The 23,514-nt window shown below is 38.6% G+C and overlaps 1 protein-coding gene across 5 annotated transcripts in view; it reads right to left on the bottom strand.

The window, feature by feature from the left end:
• Positions 1-23,514, bottom strand: part of pex14 (peroxisomal biogenesis factor 14) — a 45,495-nt gene that overhangs the window by 14,243 nt on the left and 7,738 nt on the right. For all 5 annotated transcript variants that reach the window (XM_040152672.1, XM_040152670.1, XM_040152671.1 and 2 more), the window contains exons 3-6: positions 11,338-11,422; positions 4,674-4,799; positions 2,395-2,480; positions 252-354 (exon numbers count right to left, since the gene is read on the bottom strand). In XM_040152672.1, coding sequence (XP_040008606.1) covers positions 252-354; positions 2,395-2,480; positions 4,674-4,799; positions 11,338-11,422 — 400 coding nt within the window. The remainder of the gene's footprint in view (positions 1-251; positions 355-2,394; positions 2,481-4,673; positions 4,800-11,337; positions 11,423-23,514) is intronic.

Raw genomic sequence — 23,514 nt, 5'->3', positions numbered from 1 at the left:
AGTGAAAGAGGATGGGCGGGGGGAAGAAAAGTTGTCATTTCCCAACTCCTCATTAATATTCCGAGGTTAAGAGCTTTCAGCGAAACGTAATTAATTGAGCCCGAGCCTGACAGTAAACAAGCAATTTCAAATTAAAGCGAAATGACAGCGGCGTCATTTGTTAAAAATGTGCGGGGCCCTCCGATTTTGGCGACAGATAAATGAGGGAAAATGTTAAGGAGGGAGATGGTGATGAAGATATTAATCTTCACCTGTCTGTGTCAGCGTGCCACTCATTGCCGCAATGTTGCTCTCCATCCTCTGCAGATGCTTCTTGTCCTCTTGGCTGCCCATAATGAGGGGAAGGATGTATTTCTGCAATTAAAAGCATGGCACAAAATTACACTTTACTCCAGCAGGAAGGGGCATAGAGATGAGGAAAAGACAGGGCCACCTAGAGTTGGCCATGGAGGGTCAAAGGCATTCTTTTATTGTACGAATGCCTAATTGTCTAAACTGCATGATTAGGTACACGTATATGTACAGTAGTGTCAAAGCAACTGATACAGGTATGTGCACACATTTATGTTGAAACCATTGGTTGATTAGAAAATGAATCAAAAATTTTGATAAGCAATCATTTAAGTTATTTATCATGTGTAATTGTCAAATATATGCTGCTTTTCTCCATTTTGTACCATTGTAAATTAAATATGTTTTGATTTTAGACTCTTGGTCGGGAATAAAAGCACTTTGAAGATGAAACCGTGGGTTCTGAGAAAAATTTCACATTATTCTGACTATTTACAGACTAAACAATTAGTTTGTAAATATAAAAACATATTCAGACTAATTTATAATGAAATTAACGGTTAGTTAAAAACACATTTCCGACAATATAAATGAATGAAACCCAGAAAGGGACAATGAAAGTAAGAGACAGGCCTACAGGGAAAAACATGTGAACACTGAAGGTGAACAATGAAAATAATCTTCTAAAACCAAAAACAATCTCATGTTGTTTACCATCTCCTTGCATTTGAATCGAAAGAACTCTACCAAATCATATGTATGTCTGACAAGCCAAATGAGTGTTTGTGATCCAGTGTGAATTTTACCCAGATGAGCAGTTTGTGTGCATCTCACTGAATCCAACTGCGTGTGTGTGTGTGTGTGTGTCATGTCAATGTAACCTGACATGAACTGTATTCAAAATCATAAGTTTTCTTGGTTTTAAGGGTGAATAAGGATCACTTAATCCCTCGCAGCCGGTTGCAGCTTCCTGCTGCCCAAGCTGGGTTTTTCTCTCCAGCTCAGGTGGCAAGCAGACACACCGGCGCAAGTAATAAACACTTTTTAGAGAAAAAGATTAAATGAGTGTCAACACATGGTAATTAATAAGTGGGTGCCTGGGAGTGTGCTGTTTACAAGGTGCACCATAATATAAATAAAGTATGGGCAGAAGCCTGGACATATGGTGCGACTGGCGCTCCGCTCCAGTGACATGACAGCAACCTGTGCCGTCCCGCCAGGGAATCCCACCTCCCAGACGACCAGTTGCTGGCAAACCCTGCTGCATGTAGAATCAACAGTGGACTGGTACAGCGTGTGCTTTTGTCAGTCTAAGACCACAGGTATAGAAGAATATGAGACAGAAGGCCCTGAATGTGCATGTGCAGCCTTATACAAGGCTCTGTAAAGATGACTGAAATAATGGGACATAACAGGATCTAAAGAGAAGACAATATGTCTGACAGGGTTGGGTAGGCATATGCATGTACACAATATGGGCTCCCTTTCTCATTCTTACGGCTACAGAGGAGATCAGCCTGCCATCTAGGCCAAGAGCTACTGCTGGAGCTCCTGTCCTCCTCTAAAACGAGAGTAATGACTTCCACATGCCACTCAGACTACTACTAACAACCACTATGGGATTAATGTCACCGGGGACAAGGGGCCTCATGAGCTCATGTTCAAGGGCTGCTAAGCCTGATAAAAACCAGGGTGATTATTTTTAGACGGTAGGATGGCAAAAAATGGCTGTGTGCTGTGTTAGCAACTATATTTTTTAGAGGAAAAAAATATATATCTGAGAGGAGGAGGGAAGGGAAAGTTAAAAAGAAGGGGTTCAAATGAGATCATGCTTTGACGTAAAGCAGGGTAGCTTTAATAACAAGACCAGAGTGATGTTACATACTGCAGAGGCGCCTTCTATTCTAGCACCATAATTCATCATAAACCGATGTACTTGTGAAGCCCACCAATTTAAATATAATATCAGGGAGAGGCGGTACTGACAGATCTTAGGATGCAAAGCATAATATGTATAACATATTTTAGAGAAACATTTACGGTGAAGACAAAGTCAGTGAGTAAACATAATCGGAAGGGCAGGAGAAACAGGGAGTAACTTGCCTTGTAAAGCTGATGAAAGCCAAAGGCAATGCCCACCATGATGATGGTGAGGGCACCATAGTCTCTCCATCTGTAGCCTGCTGGACCTGGAGAAGAGGATAAACCAGGGGAAAAATACTGATTTGGAGACTGATTTGCTTTAAAATGGTTGAAATGCTTGGTCAAGATACTGCTTCCAGGATTGGCATACTGAGTACATTAATCTGTGAACATACTGTGACAGAAGAAACTTTAAGAATATCATAACAGTGTATGGGGAATTTTAGCCAACTACAAATCATATGCAGTACATTTTTGCTGACCATTTTTGAATTCATGTCAGATATTTTTTAATGTACTTGCCTGAGACAATGGAAAAATACATCACCTTACACTACAAAAACCCAACATGGTTTGCACAATGGTTACTTGAGATGTTAAGTACACAAAATGTGTAGTAAATGAGCAAAAACATGCAAAACAAGTGGTAAGATAAAGAAATTGTACATTGCTCTAGTAATTTACTTCTACACTTACTAGAATTTATCTCTTTGTGATAACAAGCGCTCTCTATCCTGCTCTTCCACTCTCCATTGTATTCCACTTATTTTGGGGTTGGGCCAAAAACGGTGTATGTATGTATATAACCCTTTAAACAAATGGAATGTACAGAAAGGTAAGTGAGTGTGTGTTTGTGTGTTTAGAAGTTGACTGTCTTGCTGAGTGACAGATAATGTGAAGGTGTGTCATTGTGCAAGCTGTCATCTGGGTAGGCCAACTGTCTGTCAAAGTGGAAATTCCCCCCATAAGAGAGGCATTCAAGTGAAAATGTCACTAAACAATAAACAGGATGGAGGAAATATATGGGTTTTTCTTTTATTTACTCTGGTGGGGCCCAAATGAAAAGGAAATTATTAGAGGCTAAGCCACTAAAGTACACCATTGATATTCTATTACAGGTCTGATTTCACCTAATGGGTTATGTGGTACATGTTTACTGGCTTGAAGTAAGTAAACCAGATTGATCTTGTGCCTTACCACTTGTGTGATTTGACATGCAAATAAAATGAGAGACCCACTGTCATATTGGACTATATGGTATATTTTCAAGGTGAATGATATTTTACTCTCCTTACTCAAGGGCATGTTTCATCGCTGCTGCAGCGTTCAGTGATGAACCTGTAACCTTTCCTATCGAAAATCCTGAATCCTTCTCCAACATCCATATGGTAACCACATAAATTTCGGTCTTCATCAACATTATAACTCCAATAGACTGTCACCTATCCTAGAATACAGTGCTTCTGAAAGGCCTGGGAGTCCTTGGGATAGCTGGCTGACCCTGAACAAGCCTCACTGCATCACTGGGGGTCTTCACTTGCTCTTTTCCCCCCCTTTAGGACCTTTCATTCTTCCTGTCCCTCCCTTTTTCTCTACCACTTCCATTCTGCCATCTTCCTTTTTTTATTTGGTCACTTAAGCTGTGGAACTGTGGTCTCCATCCCCCGTTTTTCCAATCTCCTCTCAAATTTATTGGGTTCAGTGGAGGCCTTCCTGTCCTTCTACCGCGTGGAAATAGAGATCAGAGTATCCATTACTTCGACAGAGATGGATGCGGGTCCCCATGCACCATCCCCATAACAAGGACATCAAAGGGAGGTAGCCCCCTCTTTTCGGCATGACCCCCCATACAAGACTCCCCGCTCTCACCTCATTATGCAGCTCCCTTATAGCCGTTTTGATATAAAACCCTCCACTATGGACGGAGAGCCGCGAGTCTCCCTAACTACATGGCCATCCCATCAACATCACTTTCATTACAAAACATGAGATGCCGGGGGAGTCAAGGACAGTGTGGTAATAAATGAGGGTGGAATACATCTGGAATCATTGTCATATGGGTTAAGCATTACGCAGACTTCATTCTGTATTGGTAAATCAGTGGACAGCACTCATAACCTCCTGAGGTAATAAAGATACAGGTTGCGGTGTGGGGTCTTGCCAGGGTGGAACCCCTTGAAACACAATGGCAAGGTAGACTTCATGAGCTTGTGCTGTGCAATGTTGTATTCTCTGTGTCTGAATTTAAAATCAAGGCAAATATTGCATGGCATACAAGTCTGAAATCCTTGTAAAGATCCTGGTATTTGGTGAGCTACAGATAATACTGTTTAGTGGGTTTAAAGTTTTAAATTAGACTCGACTACAATCACTTTTTTCAGGTGAGACTGTGTATACAAATATTAATATAATCTATAGGCACCAGATATCAAAGGGAAGAAAAGGTAGTGTGCACTCACTATGAGTGGCAGGGGCCAGCAGAGTTGCGTGGAGTGGATGAGGGGGACCCACAGGGCTCAGAGGCAGGACTTCTTCTGTGCTGCCAGAGCGCTGGATGGCCAACTCTACCTCCCCATCTGTCAGCCCTGGAATCAAGACACATAACTTAAAGACATTTGGAAGGGGTGCAGTGACTGTGTGTTAATGGGAAGCACCAAATGGATCCTTGGCTATCATAATGAAGTATATACTTAAATACTTCCCAAGCTCCCCACAAATCTTTTAAGTACAATTTAGAGAAAGTGTGTCAAATCTTCATTCAATTTTACCTACCCTTTTCTAAAATATAAATTTCATTTCATGATTCTCAATGGCATTCTCCATTGAGAGTGTCTGTTTCAGGAACATCCATCAAAGAAACATATTGTGGAAAGGTTCACACAATGAAATCTGAAACTCTGCTAGCCTATTAACTGCCACCAAAGGCAAAGAAAATAAGAGTCTGTCCACTTCTGCAGTTATATTTCCCACGTGGAGATTTCATACACCCCAGACAGTGAAAATGCATTATTTTAATTTCTTCATTGTAATGTAAATGTATTACATAATTTTGCAAATGCCAATATAATTTAATCTTCAGATCTTTTTAATGATTTTAGTGATGATTAAATTGCAAAGGGCTCCCTGATGGAGAATCAGAGGGGAGGAGAAAAAAAATCTAATATGAACATCTCCTTTTGTGGCAAGAAAGGATTTTATTTCAGGCGCCATATGCTGCTATTGCTGTGGGTCTCATCTTTTAATGAGCATCTTAGTCAAAACAAAGGAAAATAATTACAAGTTTTGATGAACTACAGTAAAACACAACATTAACCAATTTATAGCAAAACAATAAGGAGAAAGCTGAAATCAAAGAATTAAAACTAGCAGGTATGTACTGTAGTTCTTAAATACTACTTAAATACTACTGAAAAATGTATTACCTTGTGATGAAAAATTAGCATAGTTCATATTATAATGTTTTACACTTGCTCGTTGTAGTTTAACCGGGTGTATCTCCCTATACTTTACCATTACTTCTGTAAGCCTTTTCCTTGCTTATTGACAGAAAATCCCCTTTGAAAAAGAGCCCTTTTACTTGAGCCCAATTTAGAGAATTTACACAACCTCAGAATAAGCTTCCTCCATCTTTTGAAAGACATTGAGAGCAACTGGAAAGTATTCATTTGCAGTGTTTCAAGAGATGGCTCTTAGTTTTCTTAGTTTACTTTTTTATTTAAAAGTAACTACAGTAAGCAGACCTCTGAAACTGGCCTCTAGAGTGGTCTAGAGGCCAGTTTCAATAACACCCATGTGGCGTGTTTGATAATATGTACTTTGTAAACATGTAAAGGAGAAATTTCCATCTCTTAAGGTGAATGAGATATTATAACCAAAATCTTTTCACCAAATGATTCCTCCCATTTGAATATCTGTTTAAGCAACTTAATTGTGAGTCAAATCTGAGTAGCAGGTTGAACCTTGATCAGAAATCCCACTTTAACCTATTCCTGTATCAGCAGCAATAAAGCATAAAAAAATCTCCTGATACTCTACCACACAGCTTACGCCAAGGGGAGGTCCCTCCCGTCACCTATTTAAATGCTCAGAGGACTTCAAATGGCCATGAAAATTGTTGAATAATTGAAGGCAAATATTGGCCAGCCTGTAGTCTACAGCAGGTCCTGAGTGCCAGGAAGTGGTGAGCACCATGTGCTGAGTTTGTGCAGTCAGACTGCACTGTCAAATAAGCAATAATGTGTCCCTGGACTCCTGATTCATCTGACCACAGCAGACTACATGGTGGCAGACTATTGAGTGAGACTGCCAAGGATCTCAGTTTCACCGAAAGAGAAGAAATAAAAACATGCTTTCTTTTCACCTTGAAATGTGGAGTCTTTTTTTTTTAAATCCACATTTAGGATGCTATCAAACTTAATGTATGTGCATCTTAATGGCTGTTCACATCTTTGATGTTGTTTATACAGCAAATGAAAGGTTTTTTACCTTGCATCAAAATAAAATACATGGAAATTCCTAAAGCTGTTGTCTAGTCAAATTGCAGCTTGCTAAGTTGTGTTGTAGGCTCTGATCTGTTTATTGTTGAGAGGAAGACAACACCAAATGAAAGGGCCCTTAGATCCAAAAGAAAGGGGAACAAGGTGAAAGTGAATTTTACATATAAAAGGAAAAGACAAAAAAGGGATTGTGAAATTTATTATGGGTTCCAAAACCTGTGGAATGACCCCTGGACCTCCATTTCAGATCGACCTGTGGGGAGATGAATTTTTTTAAGACATAAATTACACCTAATGACGACACCATAAAAAAGAACAATAATGGAAAGCTATTCTGTATTTCATTATACTGTATTATTTGGTGCACCTGATACACGCAGTGCCTGTTTATGAGTCACCGTATTAGCAGATGCTCAGCCAAAGCATTTGCTTTGACCTTGCCATTCTCATTGGGGCATGAAATTACGGTGCTGGCACCTCGATATTACAGCTATAAATACTGTAAACTGCATATCTGGGCTACGTTTTCTATTGTCTTTCAACATAAACCTGATCGGTATTTATTTAAAGGAAAACCCATTGCTCGTCAGGTTATTTACAGCTCTATTTTCAGTGGCTCATATTCTCTGGGTATTTTTTAAGGGCAAAGAGGCAGCAAGGCTCTTACATTAAATCCATTTCTCTGATTTTGGCACTTCTGGACTTTATGGGTCAAGACCTAGGCCGGACAGCCAATTATAAAAATTGCTTACTAAAATATTTTGGGTGGTAAAAGGTGAATGCCTTTTTCGCTGCCCTCCAAGGCCTGAATTATGAAGTTGCCCTTGAGTGAAAATTACTTACATTTTGAATATCGTATTTAGAAAAACAAAAATACACCGCAGGGGTAATAAATAAATGGAGGTCAATGGGTTATTAAGAAGTCGAGTGCAACTTCAACCTGTTTCTCATGCTGCACTGGTGAAGGAGATTCTACATGTCATTTGGTTCAGTACAACTGCTTTAAAATGGCATGCTCTAAATAATGACCACTCTCATAGAGTATTCATTTATGTATTAAAAAAAAGCGGACTCTGCTCTCATTTCCTTGCTTTATCGCCTTGTACTGATGACAAAGTAGGCAAGGCCTAGGCTAGGTGGCGCCGTGGAGTAATTTATAACCACATCAATCCCTTTACCTTCTATGCAGGCCTTGGTCATTGTCATACTGTCCGAGAGGTGAGTCACATAACCCCACTTACAAACCAGATCTTATTAATATCTGGCATGATGAACCTTACCCTTACCTTCATACCAGGTATGGTAATAGACCAACAGCCTACCTGTGTTCACCGTGACCCTCGATCACTGGCCCTCTAGTCAGGGTGAAATCTATTAGCATTATTTATTCAAGTCAATAACAACGGGGATGGCATAAAAAAGAAATAAGTCAAGCCATCATTTATGTCTCACTGACAGAGAATGTACTGGGCCTGTTTCACGTGCTGAATTTACCTGTAATGCAACAATGTATGTGTGCTCTGTGTTTTACTCTCCCAAACTGCACTCAGTTTGGTAGTCTGGGAGCAGCTGAGTGATGTCAGTTTAGGGTCCACGGTCAAAGTGACATGCTGAAAGATGGAAAATGTTCCTGACTTTGTCCTGAGAATTAGAATTTTTAGGTAATTATGTGTGTAACTGCTAATTGTCTGGGTTAAATGGTGGTGCCAAAATGGGCGCTTTAGTTGTTACATTTGTTAATTGTAGAGGACATAGATGGCACAATTCACTAGATGAGACTCTACCACATTATATTTCACTCAAACAGAATAAAATTTACATGATCTTGGCAAGGAACAAGTAAAGCAAAATTGCTTCAAGATGGCTGCAAGACAGTTTAAATACAATTCATTTCCCCACTCCTCTGCAAAAGAGAGAGAAAACATCTCTGGGTTTAAATCTCGATTTATATTACATCTAAGTGACAAAGTTTCAATATTTCAGCCAGTTTATTCAACAAGGACTCAAGAAGGGCAGCTAGAAATATTGGACTGCATAATTGCCAATTCATACCCTGAAATTGACAGTTGAAGGAAAACAGAAAATTATATTTTTCAATGAATATTGAAATAAACCACACTATTAAGATCTCTTTGGAAAAAAGGAGATGTAACCAGAGAGGCATCCTTCAACGCAGATTAGGGCACAAATGTGCAGAGAAATAATATGCACGAGCGAGATTATTGTGTAAAGATTCTGCAACATTTAATCAAAGTGGGCCCTATTTTCCCCTTCATCAGCTGTCCAGCATAAGTACTGGCAGCAAGAGGAATCCAATTTAAATTCCACTCTACCAGGAGATGGTATTGTTTCATTTTATGTGTGCTTTGACATTTCTGGCTGTTAATATAGAGTAAAATCCAGAAGTATTTACATAAATATGACATTAAACTGTATTAGAAATTAAGACTGACACATTTGCTGTGGTGACTCTGGGAGGAGGAGGCTGATTGAGTTTCTAGGTCAAAAGGTTGAGAGGACAATACATGCTCGGCACAGAAACGGTAAATGCTAGTATTGGCCTATTGTAATGTCTATGTTTACCATGTTTACTATACTACTATGGCTAAAGTGAGACAAGAAAGGAAGTAATCAATCACCAAATATCATGATCATATTATATTACAAATTACAATCAACATATGAACATTTTTATGGCGGACAAGTGGTCACTTCAAAATGGAACTCTTCTTATCATAGAAACTTAAACCAGACATACAGTATGTGTACCATGGAAAACATGAACCAGTACTTATGTGCATCTTGTAATGACACATCATATACAGTATATATACTTTACTCTGAATGTAACCGAGAAGTACAACTCGTATTGACGTGTTGCAGTAACTAAACAAGGCCAGGGGAAACGTATTTCATTCAACTCATCATGACAAAGAAAAGGCACAGTTATATCAGAAATACTGCATAATGACAGAAATTTGACTGATGATTAATTACTTCAAGAAAGTGATTATTACTCCTATCTCTCAACTTAGATTAGTTGTTTATTAAACAACACTCACAGTTAGAGAATTACTATACAGTGTTCAAGGTTAATCTTAGAATAACTATTTCCTGACAAAATTTCCTGTAAAATAAACATATACAAATACTGCTCTATACTCCAAATAAACATGCTGCGTGAAATCGAAATTTAATGAGGTATGACGTTATAGTAAAGTATTTTCCTGAAATAACTCAGGGAAGCTGAAGTTTACTTATGTATGACTATGCCATAAAAGTCAAGAGTTCTCCTATGAATACTGCAGCTTGCTACTCAAAACATACTTTGTGCTTAGCGTTACATTACTGTATTGTCTCTCATCTTTACCGTCTCTCTCCCAGAGATCAATGTCCTCATGCAAATCACAGGTTCTTGTTTAGATTTACAGAGGAACCGACTTTCCAAAATAAATCTGCATTAAAGCGTCATACATATTTCATGGACGTAAAGTGCAGTAAGAGCAAACCATTTTGGATAGTGGAGCTCTGTGGAGCGCTGTGGAGTTTACAACAAAGAAGAAAGTAAAAAGAAAATGAGGTGTAGCATAACATCATTTGGTACTGAAGAGGCCATTTCACATTTGAGAAAACCAACAGTAGATTGTGAACATGCCTTAGTTGTCAATAATGAGGCACAAAGACAAAGAAATTTCAAAAGATACCAAGAGTCATTAGAGCCAGATGAGATGTGAATAGTAGCAGCTAGAAACCATGGATTTGGTTTCAGATTACCTTCCCCAGTCATTGAGCTTTTAGGCTCACTTTTCACTGTTTGGTTACTCTAATGCTGGAGGCAATGTCCCCAAGCACTGCAGAAGTAGAGTCCCCTAAATACTGAACTGCTTTTTATGGAGAACTAAAATAAGAATACTCTACCACAATGAGTTTATCTGAGGTAAAGCCACATACTCTCTGTACACATTGTCATTGCTCAGCCATAGGCTGACTGTAAGAAATACATGACATAACATTGTACATTTCCACCACCGCATTATATTGAACCAACCTAAATGAGTTTGGAGTAATAAAGATATTTGCAAGTTTTATTGCACACCCAATATTCTACCATGTGTCAGAAATAATTTCAATGAATTGGAAAGAAACTGAAGAGCCAGCAAACATTTTCACTGTGCCTACTTAGAAAACGTCCCTGTGTCATGCTTCAAATTTATGATAACAGTTAAATTAAGTAAAAGGGTTAAAATGCTTGAAGGCAATATTGATAATTCCATTGAAAATGCAGAGAGAGTTAGTCAATATTAATTTTCCTGAACCCAAAGGAGCATCCCAACTGATGTGTCATTTATTCACAGGGCCTGAATCATGCACTCTGAAGCTAAAATCGACCCCGGTTAGACCCCCAAGGGCAAAGAGCTATGGCCACAACCTTTGACCCTTACTAACTAATCTTACCAAAAAAATAAAAAAGACAGTGCGTTCATCCTTGGCCAACCACAGTTTGTAAACGAATATGGATTATAATGATAATACAATTTTCTGACAAATATATATAAATATATTATATTTTTCAAAGCTTTCAGCACTACATTCAACATAAATCAAGAGCAAATCAAATGTCTCTCACCTTTTTTCTTCAGGAAAGCTTTTCTGGTGGCCAAGGGACTCTGACGTACTTTTGGGTTCTGTAGAAATTTGACAGCAGTGGTAATCTGGGAAGAGACAAATGTAATTGAATTCCTCACAATGAGATAATGTGAGAGAGAGAAGAGTGGAAAGTGATGCTTTTAACAGTACGAACAATAGTCTAGGACTTCTTTAAGAAAAGATTTGTTATAAATCCAGAAAAACAAAAAACAAAAACAAAAACATAAATGGATACTATTTGATTGTTGCTTCTAAGACCCCACTCCCACCAGCGAGGAGGAAGACCACCTGACCACTTTCCAGCTAAATGTGGGGAATGACCAAATCAGCAGTTATAAAATTAGCCCATCAAGAGTGCTGGACAAATGGAGTATGGAGCTTAATTTGCTATTACCCTCTTAAAGACAAACTTCCATTCTTAAGTGCGCAGTGGAAGAAAATCTATACTTAATGCAGAGGTGATCATTTGTATCTAATAACTTGAGAATCCTTGGCTGAAAACTTCTGTAATTCTTCCAGTTAAAAACCTGCCATGATCAAATCACCCCGCCTGAATGTTGTAATGACTTGAAACGTTAATGCACTAGAACGTTAAATAGCATCAGAACATCAGTAGTTTTAAGTGCATTGCGTTCATCGATTCTATTATGTTTTCCTTCGAGATGCACCTTAATTTTCCACCCCAGTATGCATTTCCAAGAATTGGAGGGAGAAAAAAAATCTTCCTCAAATGGCATTAAAACATAAATTTGAAGTGGGCGCCATGAATTGGCGCCTCCTAAAATAGATAAATACGTAAGAACACAGAGAAAGGGGAAACACACTGGAGGGGAGGTTTAGATGACTTATTATCGCACCTGTGGTCCCCGTGATTCAATTGTAAAAGTCATCCCTCTAATAGGTTGAAAGGTTTTGATTACTCTTCTTTTCTCTTAGTGTTGAAAGATACAAAGTGATTGAGCGCCCTTGCCAGTGGTAATTCGTTTTGGGTAATGCATTGCATATACTATGAACCCGTTTCAATCCAAAAGAATTGCAGTTTATCTTGTCCGTGGGGTAGGTGTGGCAGGGAAGCTGTGTAAAGAGCTAGATTTCTGTGACAAACAAACATTACAGCCAAGAATCATGGCACAGGCATCTTTATCGAACTTATGAAAATGTATTAGACTTTTTTTTTAGTAGGCTATGAATATGCTGAAAAGCAACTTGATAGCACTTTTATTCTAAATAGGTACACACATGAAGATACCATGCAGCATCCACAGACTTGCTGCAGTATACTGTATATTCAGTAATGAAACTTTCGATGGTGAATTTTATCAAAATGTACCAGATTCATCCCGAGAGATGCTGCCACAATTTATTTAGACACTAATCTACCATTTCACTGTGACACTACCGTGACCTTGATGTACGTAAGGGTTACGCAAGGGGTATGGAATTTTGTGGAGCTCTATATGCTGAGGGCTTATTAAAGTCAGTCACCCGGAACCTTCATTGTGACAAGCAGATTAAACCATTTGCATGGTGAACCCCCAACTGATGTTCTGGGCCAAAAGATACAGTCAAAACACGGAGAAAATATCCCTTTGATAACAAGACAAAATCATCCTGCTTTTGGCAAGGCTGTTGCCGTTCAAGTAAGTGAGCCAACAAGACTACTTGTGGTAAAGGCAGAAACCAGAGATAATGAACACACTAAAATCTAATATTTATTCCAGTAAATAACATAGTGATGTAGGCCCTTTGAGAAGCAAATGACCTAATAGAGGAAGAATACGCTGAATGAGCAAACCTTGTTTACATTCCCTTAAAATTTCAGTAGCACAATATTGACAAGAAAATTGTGTCAATGTTAATAGGCATAAGTATGACATCTTAGTAAGGACCGCAGCTAGCTCAGCGGCAAACTAATGAGGTAAATGTCCATTTGGTTAAAACTGTAGTGGTAGATCTTCAGGGAGAGGAAAAGTGCACTTCTTAGCAGATGACATAGATGCTTTGCACAAGTTCCACCCAGACATCTCAATCAATTATAACCACATTGCACAGATTTCAGTCTTGTCTTGTTATTGACTTATGGATCACCCTAGTTATAGTATTGGGTAGCACACAACTGGGCTTTTAGGGGGGTAAGATGGATAACAGTACACGGCACATTTGGACTGGCAGCATGAATAACTAAAATAAAAATTAGGTGAATTTCCTTCCTTTTAGAAAACTGGTGAATCATTTTGGTTAAAGGCTATAGTGTAAAGCTATTTGTAAAGGTCTGACTGCTAATGCACCAAAGTGCTCCATGTTAAGAGCAATAATCTTTGCAAACCAGATAACCAATAGAGTGTCAGGTAAAGCCAAAAAAAGAGGCGAAAACTTAATCACAGGAAGAGATAACATTAACCAACACACTTAAAGACAGTGAAGTTGATGAAAGGGCAAGATTACAGCAGTGTTATTGAATTTGAATTGGACAACATTTTGCACTGCACTTGTCTAAAATTTACAATTGTGATACCTTGAATTGTGAGAAATGAAGATGAAATCCAATTATGTTCGAACTGCATGGTTGGACGCCTGAGGAAATCCATGTAACCAGTTGTATATTTTTTTCTAACTAGTAATATCACTTAACTATAAAATACAGTAAGACATATGGATGTTTTGCAGGTATACATTGTGGGCTTTCAGGATATGATCAGTTGGGGAATTCAGACTCTCTGTACCGAAACAGCAATGCTTTGTCTGTCTTACATTTGTTTCTTTTGGCTGCTATAAATGTTTGAGAAAAACTGGAGAACATTGGAACCACAACAGATGAAAAAGATGCCCCACAAGAAAAGATTCATGACTTTTGTTTTCAGTCTTAATAATTCAGGCCAACTCAAACCACCGGTTATCTTACAATTACCCTGATATTAAAGTGCTATAGGGTACAAATGCAGGGGTTTCAACTGTGACTTTCCTTTCTTTAAGGTTCACTGATCGTTTATGATTTCTGAGCTTCTTTCGAATCAACTTATGTACATTTAAATTAAAATACTACACATCTTACCAGCCCAGGATTTATCTAAACTTAATTTTCATCCAAAGGCTCATTGTATTGCGAACCAAAACACTACATAAAAAGATGAATCAAAAGTACCGTGTCACATCTACTCTGCTTTTCTTTTCGTTTTTTTTTTTTTTTTTTTTTAAACAGAAAATTAAATTGCCATGCACTTTGCAACTTTTTAATCCATGTCATCTGTTCCACAAAAAGGTACATGTACACATTTCGTCTGCAACGATGAAGACATTCAGAGGGCATGATGGAACTAGAAGTTGGGTGTGGGGGTGCAATGGAGGGGCTAAAAGGAAATCATTAGCAAGTATAGGATTCAGTCTCAGTGTGAATCAATTCATTCCAAATTGCCCCGGCCTGTACATTTGAAGTGCCCCTGATATAATAACACACTGATAGACATGAACAAAAATTGTGTTAGGCTAGTCTCAAATTTCCCCCCCCCCAAACACACATTTGGAGGACCAAAAGCGAGAGAAAGTGAGAGACGGCGAAAAATGAAGCTCTATATTAATTTGGTGCTTTCATGGATGATTTGCTATCAGAAGCAGCTGTCTTAAATGACTTAACCCAATACCTTTATGATACCAGAGCCTTGGCAGAAAGGAATGAAGTTTTAATGCAATTATTGTATTTCCTTTAGTCGCCTGACTGCTTGATGTGGCCAACAGTGCTTTTTAATCTTTTTAGAAGAGCAGCTTTAAATGCCCTTCTAATTGTGACATCTTCCCCGCCTTAATGTGACCTTTAGCGGAGGAAGCAAGGCCTCATGGGAGCTGCTATAGGAAATTATTGACCCTGAGAAACATCAGGAAGTGAGGTGCAGACTCTACCATTTAGCTAACCTCCACATTCACACTCGTTCAGACACTGCAGAACACATCAAGGGCCCTGCTGGAGTTGAATCATTCTGACAATGGCTGTACAGAAAGAGACGTTTGTTTACTGCCTTCCTCACTTTTGGCTAGTGCTTTTCAGAGAGGCTACAATGTAAAAAAAAATTATTTATCCAAATTCAACGTCAGCATCAGTAAAATCTGAAGAAGGAGCACGGGTAAAATGTGGCCCTTTTTCTTCTTCTCTTGACAAACAGATAGTTTAGACCTACTTCTACATCCGTTAAAACTTTACAGTCAGTAAAAGGGTAAACACAGTGGGTTGTTTTTTGTGTCTTATACACTGAATCGGGTCAATAGTTATTGAATGATCCTAACTTTTGAAATTTAAAAAAGTTAAAGTCAACATTTCAACAGATGGAAAAGGGTCATGGAAAACTTAATTGACATTTGCATTGCAAAGGTTTAAAAATAACATACAGCACTGTATCAGTGTCAGTGTTAGAGCCATGGGCAAGGCTACAATCATGACATCAAAAGTGCATTATGCAATTTTTGCAAAGGGGGGGTTGGTGGACGGAAATCAAGTTTTTTTTCAAGACCACTGCATGTACAGACCAAACTTTCCATTCAGCAGCATTTCCCTATCAGAGCTCTGTCATCGCAAACATGGAAAAGTTCAGTAGGTTCGGCAGTAAGAAACACTGGGGGCTAAAGTACATCTGATCCAACAAGGATACTATCAAAGTGTAAAAACTGTACAGAGTACAGAGAGACAGACATATTAGAGCCTTGGGTGTCATTCTAAGGCTATCAAAGAAAAAAAAGTTGACCTGTTCATTCCTTCTTTCTCTTCTTGAGCTACAGGAAGAATTTTTTACCATTGTGTGAAATTGTATTTCAAAAGTGCAACATATTTTATGATTCAATATGCCGGGTATGTATGATGAGGTCGTGTGACTCCTCTACCTCCTTTATACTGTAAATTTAAGATATGATATATCTAAAAAGTTAAAAAATAAATAAATAAATAAATAAATAGGGTCAAAAAGTGTGCTGTGTTTTTACAGGTTGTGGTTTGCAAAAAAAAAAAAAAAAAAATACTTCTTTCAGGATCTGAGTAAACAAAAAAAAAAGCAAAACAGAAACTTAAAAGTTCAGCATGATGAAACAGTGGTTCAGCCAAGTGTTTTAAAAATAAGATGAATCAACAAGGAAATGAAGTATTTCTTTTATTCTTGTGAGATCTAAACCTGAAGAGAAACACGTGGCATCCAGCCAATTCAAACTAGCTTGAGAGATATAATATAAAGCTGAGTCTGACATTTCTTAATGTGTAACTGTCAGTCGTGCTGCCTGGGGTTGCCCTTGCTAAACTAGCGAGACAGATGACTGTTTAGATAAAGACATCCCTGGCAGGGCCCTCAGAGCCCCAAGAGCCCTCATGACTAAAGAGCAGCTACTCCGTTGGTGACACCTCACTTTCACTTACTTTGGACAAAAATACTAATACAGCCCACAAATTCCTTTTAATTCAGGTAAAAGGCCCAAACCATGAGTCTGGATCTGCTCTTAGAGATGAGGGTCATCAGAGATTAACCCATGGCACTTTAGCAGTGGGGGTGCAAGAGGGGCGTCGCAGTGGAGCACAACAAACTACTTAGCCACCACAAAACATTCCAGCCCCTTCTCAGCTGCAATCCAGTAATGGATACTTCCTCAGCTCCTCGATTGGTCAAAATGTTTTCATACAATAATTTAATTCAGAAACACATTTACAAAGCAGGAGTAATCAATTTTAATTAGTTGATTTTTTTTTCATTCGCATAAAATTTAATGTACTGCCATCGATCTCCTTTGTTCTTTAATGCAGTGCCTCTTTCCTGTAATTCGAAGCTTTTCTTTTTCTTTTTTCTTTTGTTTTCTATTACAGTCAATGATGACATTCTGTGACAAGCAACTCCATGTGCTTTTCAGTACGGGGAATGAGTATTACCAAACATAGGAGGGCACGCAATCTAACTTTAGATCAGTGGAATGTGCTAAAAAATGTGGCTATGCTGTGGTTTCAAGATGAGTTATGTGAGACAAGTTTTGTTCAAAAACAAGAAAACAAATATAAAAATGTATTTATAATACAAGTAAAATATAAAACTGGACATAAGCAATGATCAGTGAACAAAGTTTAATGATTTAAATAACTTAACCATTAAAATGACATATTCAGGTTATTTTGTATTACAGAATTGTATAATAACTGTGTACCATTTTACAACTTTAGATGAGTGGAATGTACTAAACATGTATTTATAAAGGTGTTTATGCATGTGTTACAAAAAGTACATTGTTAAAATAAATGAAAAAAATTTACTGTCACTGATCAATGGTTGCTCATTTAAATTTCATAAAAACAGAAAATTACACACACTAAGTCATTTTATCTAATAAGATCATTGTATACAATTTTAGAAATAAATAAAAACTGCACTTAGGTAAATAAAAATTAGTCAAACATTTACATTTTAAAATATAGGTTTTTAGTCACAATAAACTGATCTGCACAAATTCGTTGAAATGTCTTTTTGTGAACATAAATTGGAGAAGCAACCGGATACAGTAACGTTAACGAGCACATAGGCTTTTCTTGAAACTGCCACTGCTGTATGCTTTGTCCTTCATATCATCAAGGCCCGCTGGCCTTTCACATTCAATTAGTTGATTGAGGCAAAATGCGAGCGGCACCAGTAGCAAACAACGTGAAGCTTGTGTCCAAGCGACACACCACAGAAGTTGTGTTGTGGTGTCAGGAGAGGAGCCGACTCCGTCACAGGCAACTTACAGTGACAAGCCTATCATCCTCTGTTGATCCAAACTGCTCCTCTCACTGAGGCAGCGCCCACCCATATACGCACACAGACACCTTACAATACCCACGCAGCAAAGCAACTTGAAGTGAACCATTACAATAGACAAATAAAGCCGGGAACTGGGGTGAAGATGCGGCGAGTTGGCATCAGTTTTGTGTGCAGTCCTGCCAGCTTGCCAAATTGACTAATAAAACTAGAATAGAGAGGCCAATGACAACAGAGCGAGAGGTGTCCTTTTATTGATCAAATTATTCCTTCTTGGGAACGCTGTGCCACCGGATGAGAGTATGCTCACAAAGACAACCAGACAGATTGTGACATTCCAGTGACATTATAATCACGCGTCAACCCTTCTCCAGTCAATAGGCTGAATGCACTAATCGTGCGTCTTGGATCAGCAATTTCATGGTCTTCAAAGGGGGCCAGGAATTGGTGGCATGACCCTCCACACGGGGTGAGACCCCTCTTTCCTCAGCGAGTGCCACAGGGAGAAGGAGAGGAGAAAGATGGTGTAAAGGGACATGCATCGAGGCAGGGACAGAGCCAGAGAAGATTAACATCGCCATCTACTGGTCAAGGGTGGTGTGGGTCCAGTCAAACGGGGGAGGAGAGCCTGGCAGTTTACCCTTACGGCCTGTCTTTCACTGAGACCTGTCAGAAACATTTAGACACACTTGCCAAGACAATGGGCCACACATCTACAGCGGCAGATAAGGCAGACTGAAATCCCCATCAAATGAGGAAGGAAACTTAAAGCAGTAGGCCTTCGTTTGGTTTTGGAGAAAGAGCAAACAGAGACTGTTCCTGATCACACTAAGTGACAAGGAAAAGTGCTGGCTAATTTTCCTTTTCTGGAGGCGTCGAACTGCCAGTAAGAACCTAACCTTGAAACTAGGATGAGCAAAAAAAAAAAGAGTGTGGTGCTGACAGGGTCAGAAAACAACAATCATCAGGGTCATAGAATTAGCAGATCTCTTTCTTCTCATTTGCCCCAATGCCAGAGAGGATATGAACACTACTGCTCATCAGACTGAAAAATGAGTGACAAAAGCATGTGTGACATTTTGCTCATACATGGCACACCTAAATATAATCTGCCTTTTCAAGGAGTTCAGACAGAATTTCAGGTTTTGCAACATGTTTCCCTGAAGCAGACTGTAAATAATTATAGGTAACGTGAGAGTGATATAAATCAGCACACATCCTCCTATACAACTTCTTGCATCTGCCCTAAATCACGAACAATACTCGTACAATGTGTTCTGTCTTTAGAACTCCGATTATTCAATGTTTAAAAAATGTATTCGATTTCTCATTTATACAGTGTTTATAAAGAGGCACTTACTGTGCTGTAATCGTCCTAAGAAGGTCATGATTAATAATTAATATAAAGAAACAGACTTCCCTCTTCCATATTTTTTTGTCTCCTAAAATGGGAAGATTTAATCAGATTCAGAAATGAACAAAAAAAAAGGAGTAATCAGAAAGGAATGTTGTACGTCACTGTTGCATAGCACACACACTTTTTGTGACTACATGACAATCAGAGTTAATGGTCGAAGTTTAAGCCTCAACACCCATCTGCATCAACTCATGTGGTGACGGGAAAATACACGTTTTACCAGGCTCCTCCGAAAGAATGAGGAGAGGAGACAACCCACAGTGAACCACTATAATGTCACACAGGGTGGCGTGTTACAGCAAAGGGGCTGAGTTGGCAAGCAGCTCAGCAGCCAACGTGCACCTGTTCTGACATTTTCTGTCGACCTTGACACAGAAAACACATGACAATGCCACTCTCTGCATTTCATAAGTACAGGCTGTTTGACGAAGCCCCTTCACTTCCCCTTTTCTTATCCCCATGATACCTAAAATCACTTTCCACACAGTATGGAAGCGGAGAAAACCATGACCTAGTCCTATAGTTGTGAGGAGGGACAGACAGGAGGCAAGTCTTATAGTGGCAGAAAATTACTGGGGGAAAAAAAATCTGATACTGATTCATATTTGGGGAGAACCAATGACTGTTCACTCTTTCCACAGGACTACAGGCCACCTATACCGCCCTTAAAATCCCAGCTTCCACTGTAAACGCAACGTGAAAGGGATAAAAAGGCCTGTGCCTCTCCTCTGTTTATTCCATTTCTATCATCTCTTTCTCAGGATTCCTTTTGGAATTCATGACAGAGCTACAGTTCATTCATCCATCTGCTACTTTAATCGGTAAGAAAACAAAGTATTGCTTCCAGGAGAGCTGTGCAGGAAAACAAATGCAATCTTGCTGTTCATTACTGCATTAACAAGAAATCCACAACCTTGACGCACATGCCAGGGAGCAGAGCCAGTCCAGGTGTTGGATAATTGTCAGTTGCGTCAGTGGCTATGGTTTCTTTTTGACTGTGCCAGCCTCTGTTTCTCTGCTGATCTACACTTGTGCTCCACCTTAATGATAGCTTTTAAAAGTCCTCTTTCTGTTGAAGACTGCATGCAGACACAAAGAAGTCTTGGCAAGGGTTTTTCCATGCTGACTGTCGTGGCCTATGGATGAAGGCATAGACGCCCCGCTATAATCAGTGCCAGGACAAGTGTAGCTCAGTTTTTGGAGATGCATGAGTAGCGTCTATTTTGGAAAAAATAAAAAATAAATAAAGCTAACAAAACCCCTTGAGGAAAAAAAAAAAAAAAAACCCACACACAACCACCGCTCTGTAACCTTTCTGAAGTCAAAGTCCATACATCACCTTGCTGGCAAACAACCATATATTATAAACATGTCACAGTAGCTGGAAAAAAAGACTTGCCAAGACAGCAACTTGTCAGAAATGATTCAAGTGTTTCTTTCATTCAGAAAAAAAACCCTTCAGCTGCAGGTGAGGATAATGTCATTCTGAGAGGAGGAGATGAATTGCAAACAAGGCTGACTTTTAATTATATCACACTGAAAAGTTTACAGTTTACTGTCAATATGTATCACACATCTAAAGTTAGGCTTATTAGAGTGAAATATTCTCACTTAAGTTCTCGATTTTTGAGGGTTTTAAGATAATTTATCTCATTTTCTGTAATTCACTTTAATTTTAGCCTAGAGTAGCCCACTATCTCCTGTTTTCAGATTCCCCAGATAAAGCCACAATCTCGGGGCGCCACACACAGAGAGTCTCTGAAATCCCATTAGCATTTTGCTTTCATTATTTTTAATCAAACCCACAAAACTGACACATATTAATTAATATCCATTACCAGTTTTTTGCCCCTCTCCTAGAGAAGACGTTGGGGGGAAAAGAAGCAATTAACTTAACAAAATAATCAGAAAAATTGTTTCAGAAATCCCTGATAAATGTCATGTGAGGTCCCGTCTAAATGTATGAAGTGTAATACATTCTTGCTGTCATATTCCATTAAACTGCTATTACAGTCTTGATAGAACTATTAGTCACTACATTATTAATAACATTAATGTATTTACATTTTTGGTGTACAAGACTGCTTTCATGCAATAATTTATGAACCCGACTTCAGATATGTTATAACATTCCCCATCTAGACTCTTTTGTGTTTATTATTGATTGTGAAAACAGTCAAAATTCCACGCCAAACCCCCCTCTGCACTCCCCCCACCCCCTTAATGTATTGAAGTGAGCTGTTTACATTAAAGGACTGGAATAAAGTGCATTTACATCTGAAGCATAACTTCATAATTTACATTCCAACATTTATTAGAGGTGACAAACGAGCATTTGGTCCACTCGTGCTTTTCCACAATGCAGCACTCATTCAATCCATATAAATTACAGCTGGGCTATGAAGTGCAAGAGCAAATTATTTTATTATATTTATGCATGTATGACTCTATAGGGGGTTACTAAGACAAACAGGGAATTACTTGATTAGGCCAACTGTGGTTAACAAAGAAAGAAATATGACACTGAGAGTAGGGTAAATCAAATTTCAGCATTATTCAAATGTTTGGCTCTAAGTCAAATATCTAAAATAGGCAGATCTTACTGTAAAAGCTTTACATCTATAAGAATTGTGTTTTTAAAAATTTGTAAGCCGCAGACTCCATCTTTGCTACATTTCACAGTGGACTTCTGTGAATTGTATACAGTATAGAGAGCAATAAGTATTGCTGTTCAATAGCTTACTCTTAGCAAGAACTAATATTATTCAATTAAAAGAAACTTGCCTAAAAGGCTGTATTATATTACATAATTAGACAGGGCAGCATTTTCAGAAGTGTAGTTACAAATGCGCTGAGGGGATCCCAGCATTTGAACAAATATCTGGCGCTGTAGGGGAGCTTGCCGACAAATTAACAGCTAATAACTTACTGGGAAGCCAGATAAAAAGAGAAAAAAATGTTCCCCAAAGTGTCAATTAAAAATAATTTTTCCTCTGATTTTCTCCCCTGTCAAAGCATGATATGCCAAAAAGACTTTGGAATAGTGTGCAAAAATTGCTCGTTGTTCCATTATTTCTTTTTTTTATGTTTACAAATAAAATGGAGGGATTCATTCAGAGAGAGATAATTCTGCATCAGCGGCAGGACTGTTTAGGAGCTCTGAAAGTTTAACCATATGGCTCCCTTGTGAGAGCACTTGCTGGTCAGAGAGGAGAGACAGACAAATGGGTGCAGGGACAGAGGGAATTGAAGGGGGATTCAATCAAATGCATGTTCATTAAAATCAGAGGACATCACAAAAATTAGAAAGATGCTGACAAATCAAAGGGTCTCAGTATCTGAATTACCATAGTCATTTACTTATTAAAGCCAGGATGCTTCCTGTCAATCAAGAGCCATCACATTCTCCATTTGCAGCGGAAAGCCAGCGTAATTGCTTCTCATACTAATCAACACAACTTGTGTAATTATGCCTTGAAAGTGACATTGGAGGCTGAGAACGATGTGAGCAGTCTTGACAGCGGAGACATCTCAGATTCATCGAGAGATTTCCAGCCTCGCTGCAAGGAGACAAGCCACTCTCAGACCAAGTTACTCACTCGAGCAGTTTACAACCATAAACACAAAGAAAAGACGATAAATCAAGCTGAAGTAATTACAAAGCAGAATAGAGAGTATGAAGGAAGCTCAGCTCAATAAGGCCACTTTCCCAAGTATATTGAGGCAAAATGACTGCGCTGTAATTAAACTAGTGTCGTATTTCTATCATTTCTTAAGTAAACAGATTATGACAGTTCACTACATTGTGAGAGAATAGGAAATTACAGCTCTGTTACCATGCTCTTTACATTAATATACTTGCTGAGATGAAAACCCTACAAATAAAGTCCTAAGTATTCATTAAAGTTTATTGAATTCAGCTTAATCACAGACTTTACATATGTCTCCAAAATGAACTTTGCGTAAAACTAGCTTCAACATTCCTGAGAAT

This window comes from Xiphias gladius, chromosome 18 (genome assembly GCF_016859285.1).
Source record: "Xiphias gladius isolate SHS-SW01 ecotype Sanya breed wild chromosome 18, ASM1685928v1, whole genome shotgun sequence".
In the NCBI taxonomy this organism is placed as follows: domain Eukaryota; kingdom Metazoa; phylum Chordata; class Actinopteri; order Istiophoriformes; family Xiphiidae; genus Xiphias; species Xiphias gladius.
Note: the sequence above shows the minus strand (reverse complement) of the source record. Positions and strands in the feature narration are given on the sequence as shown.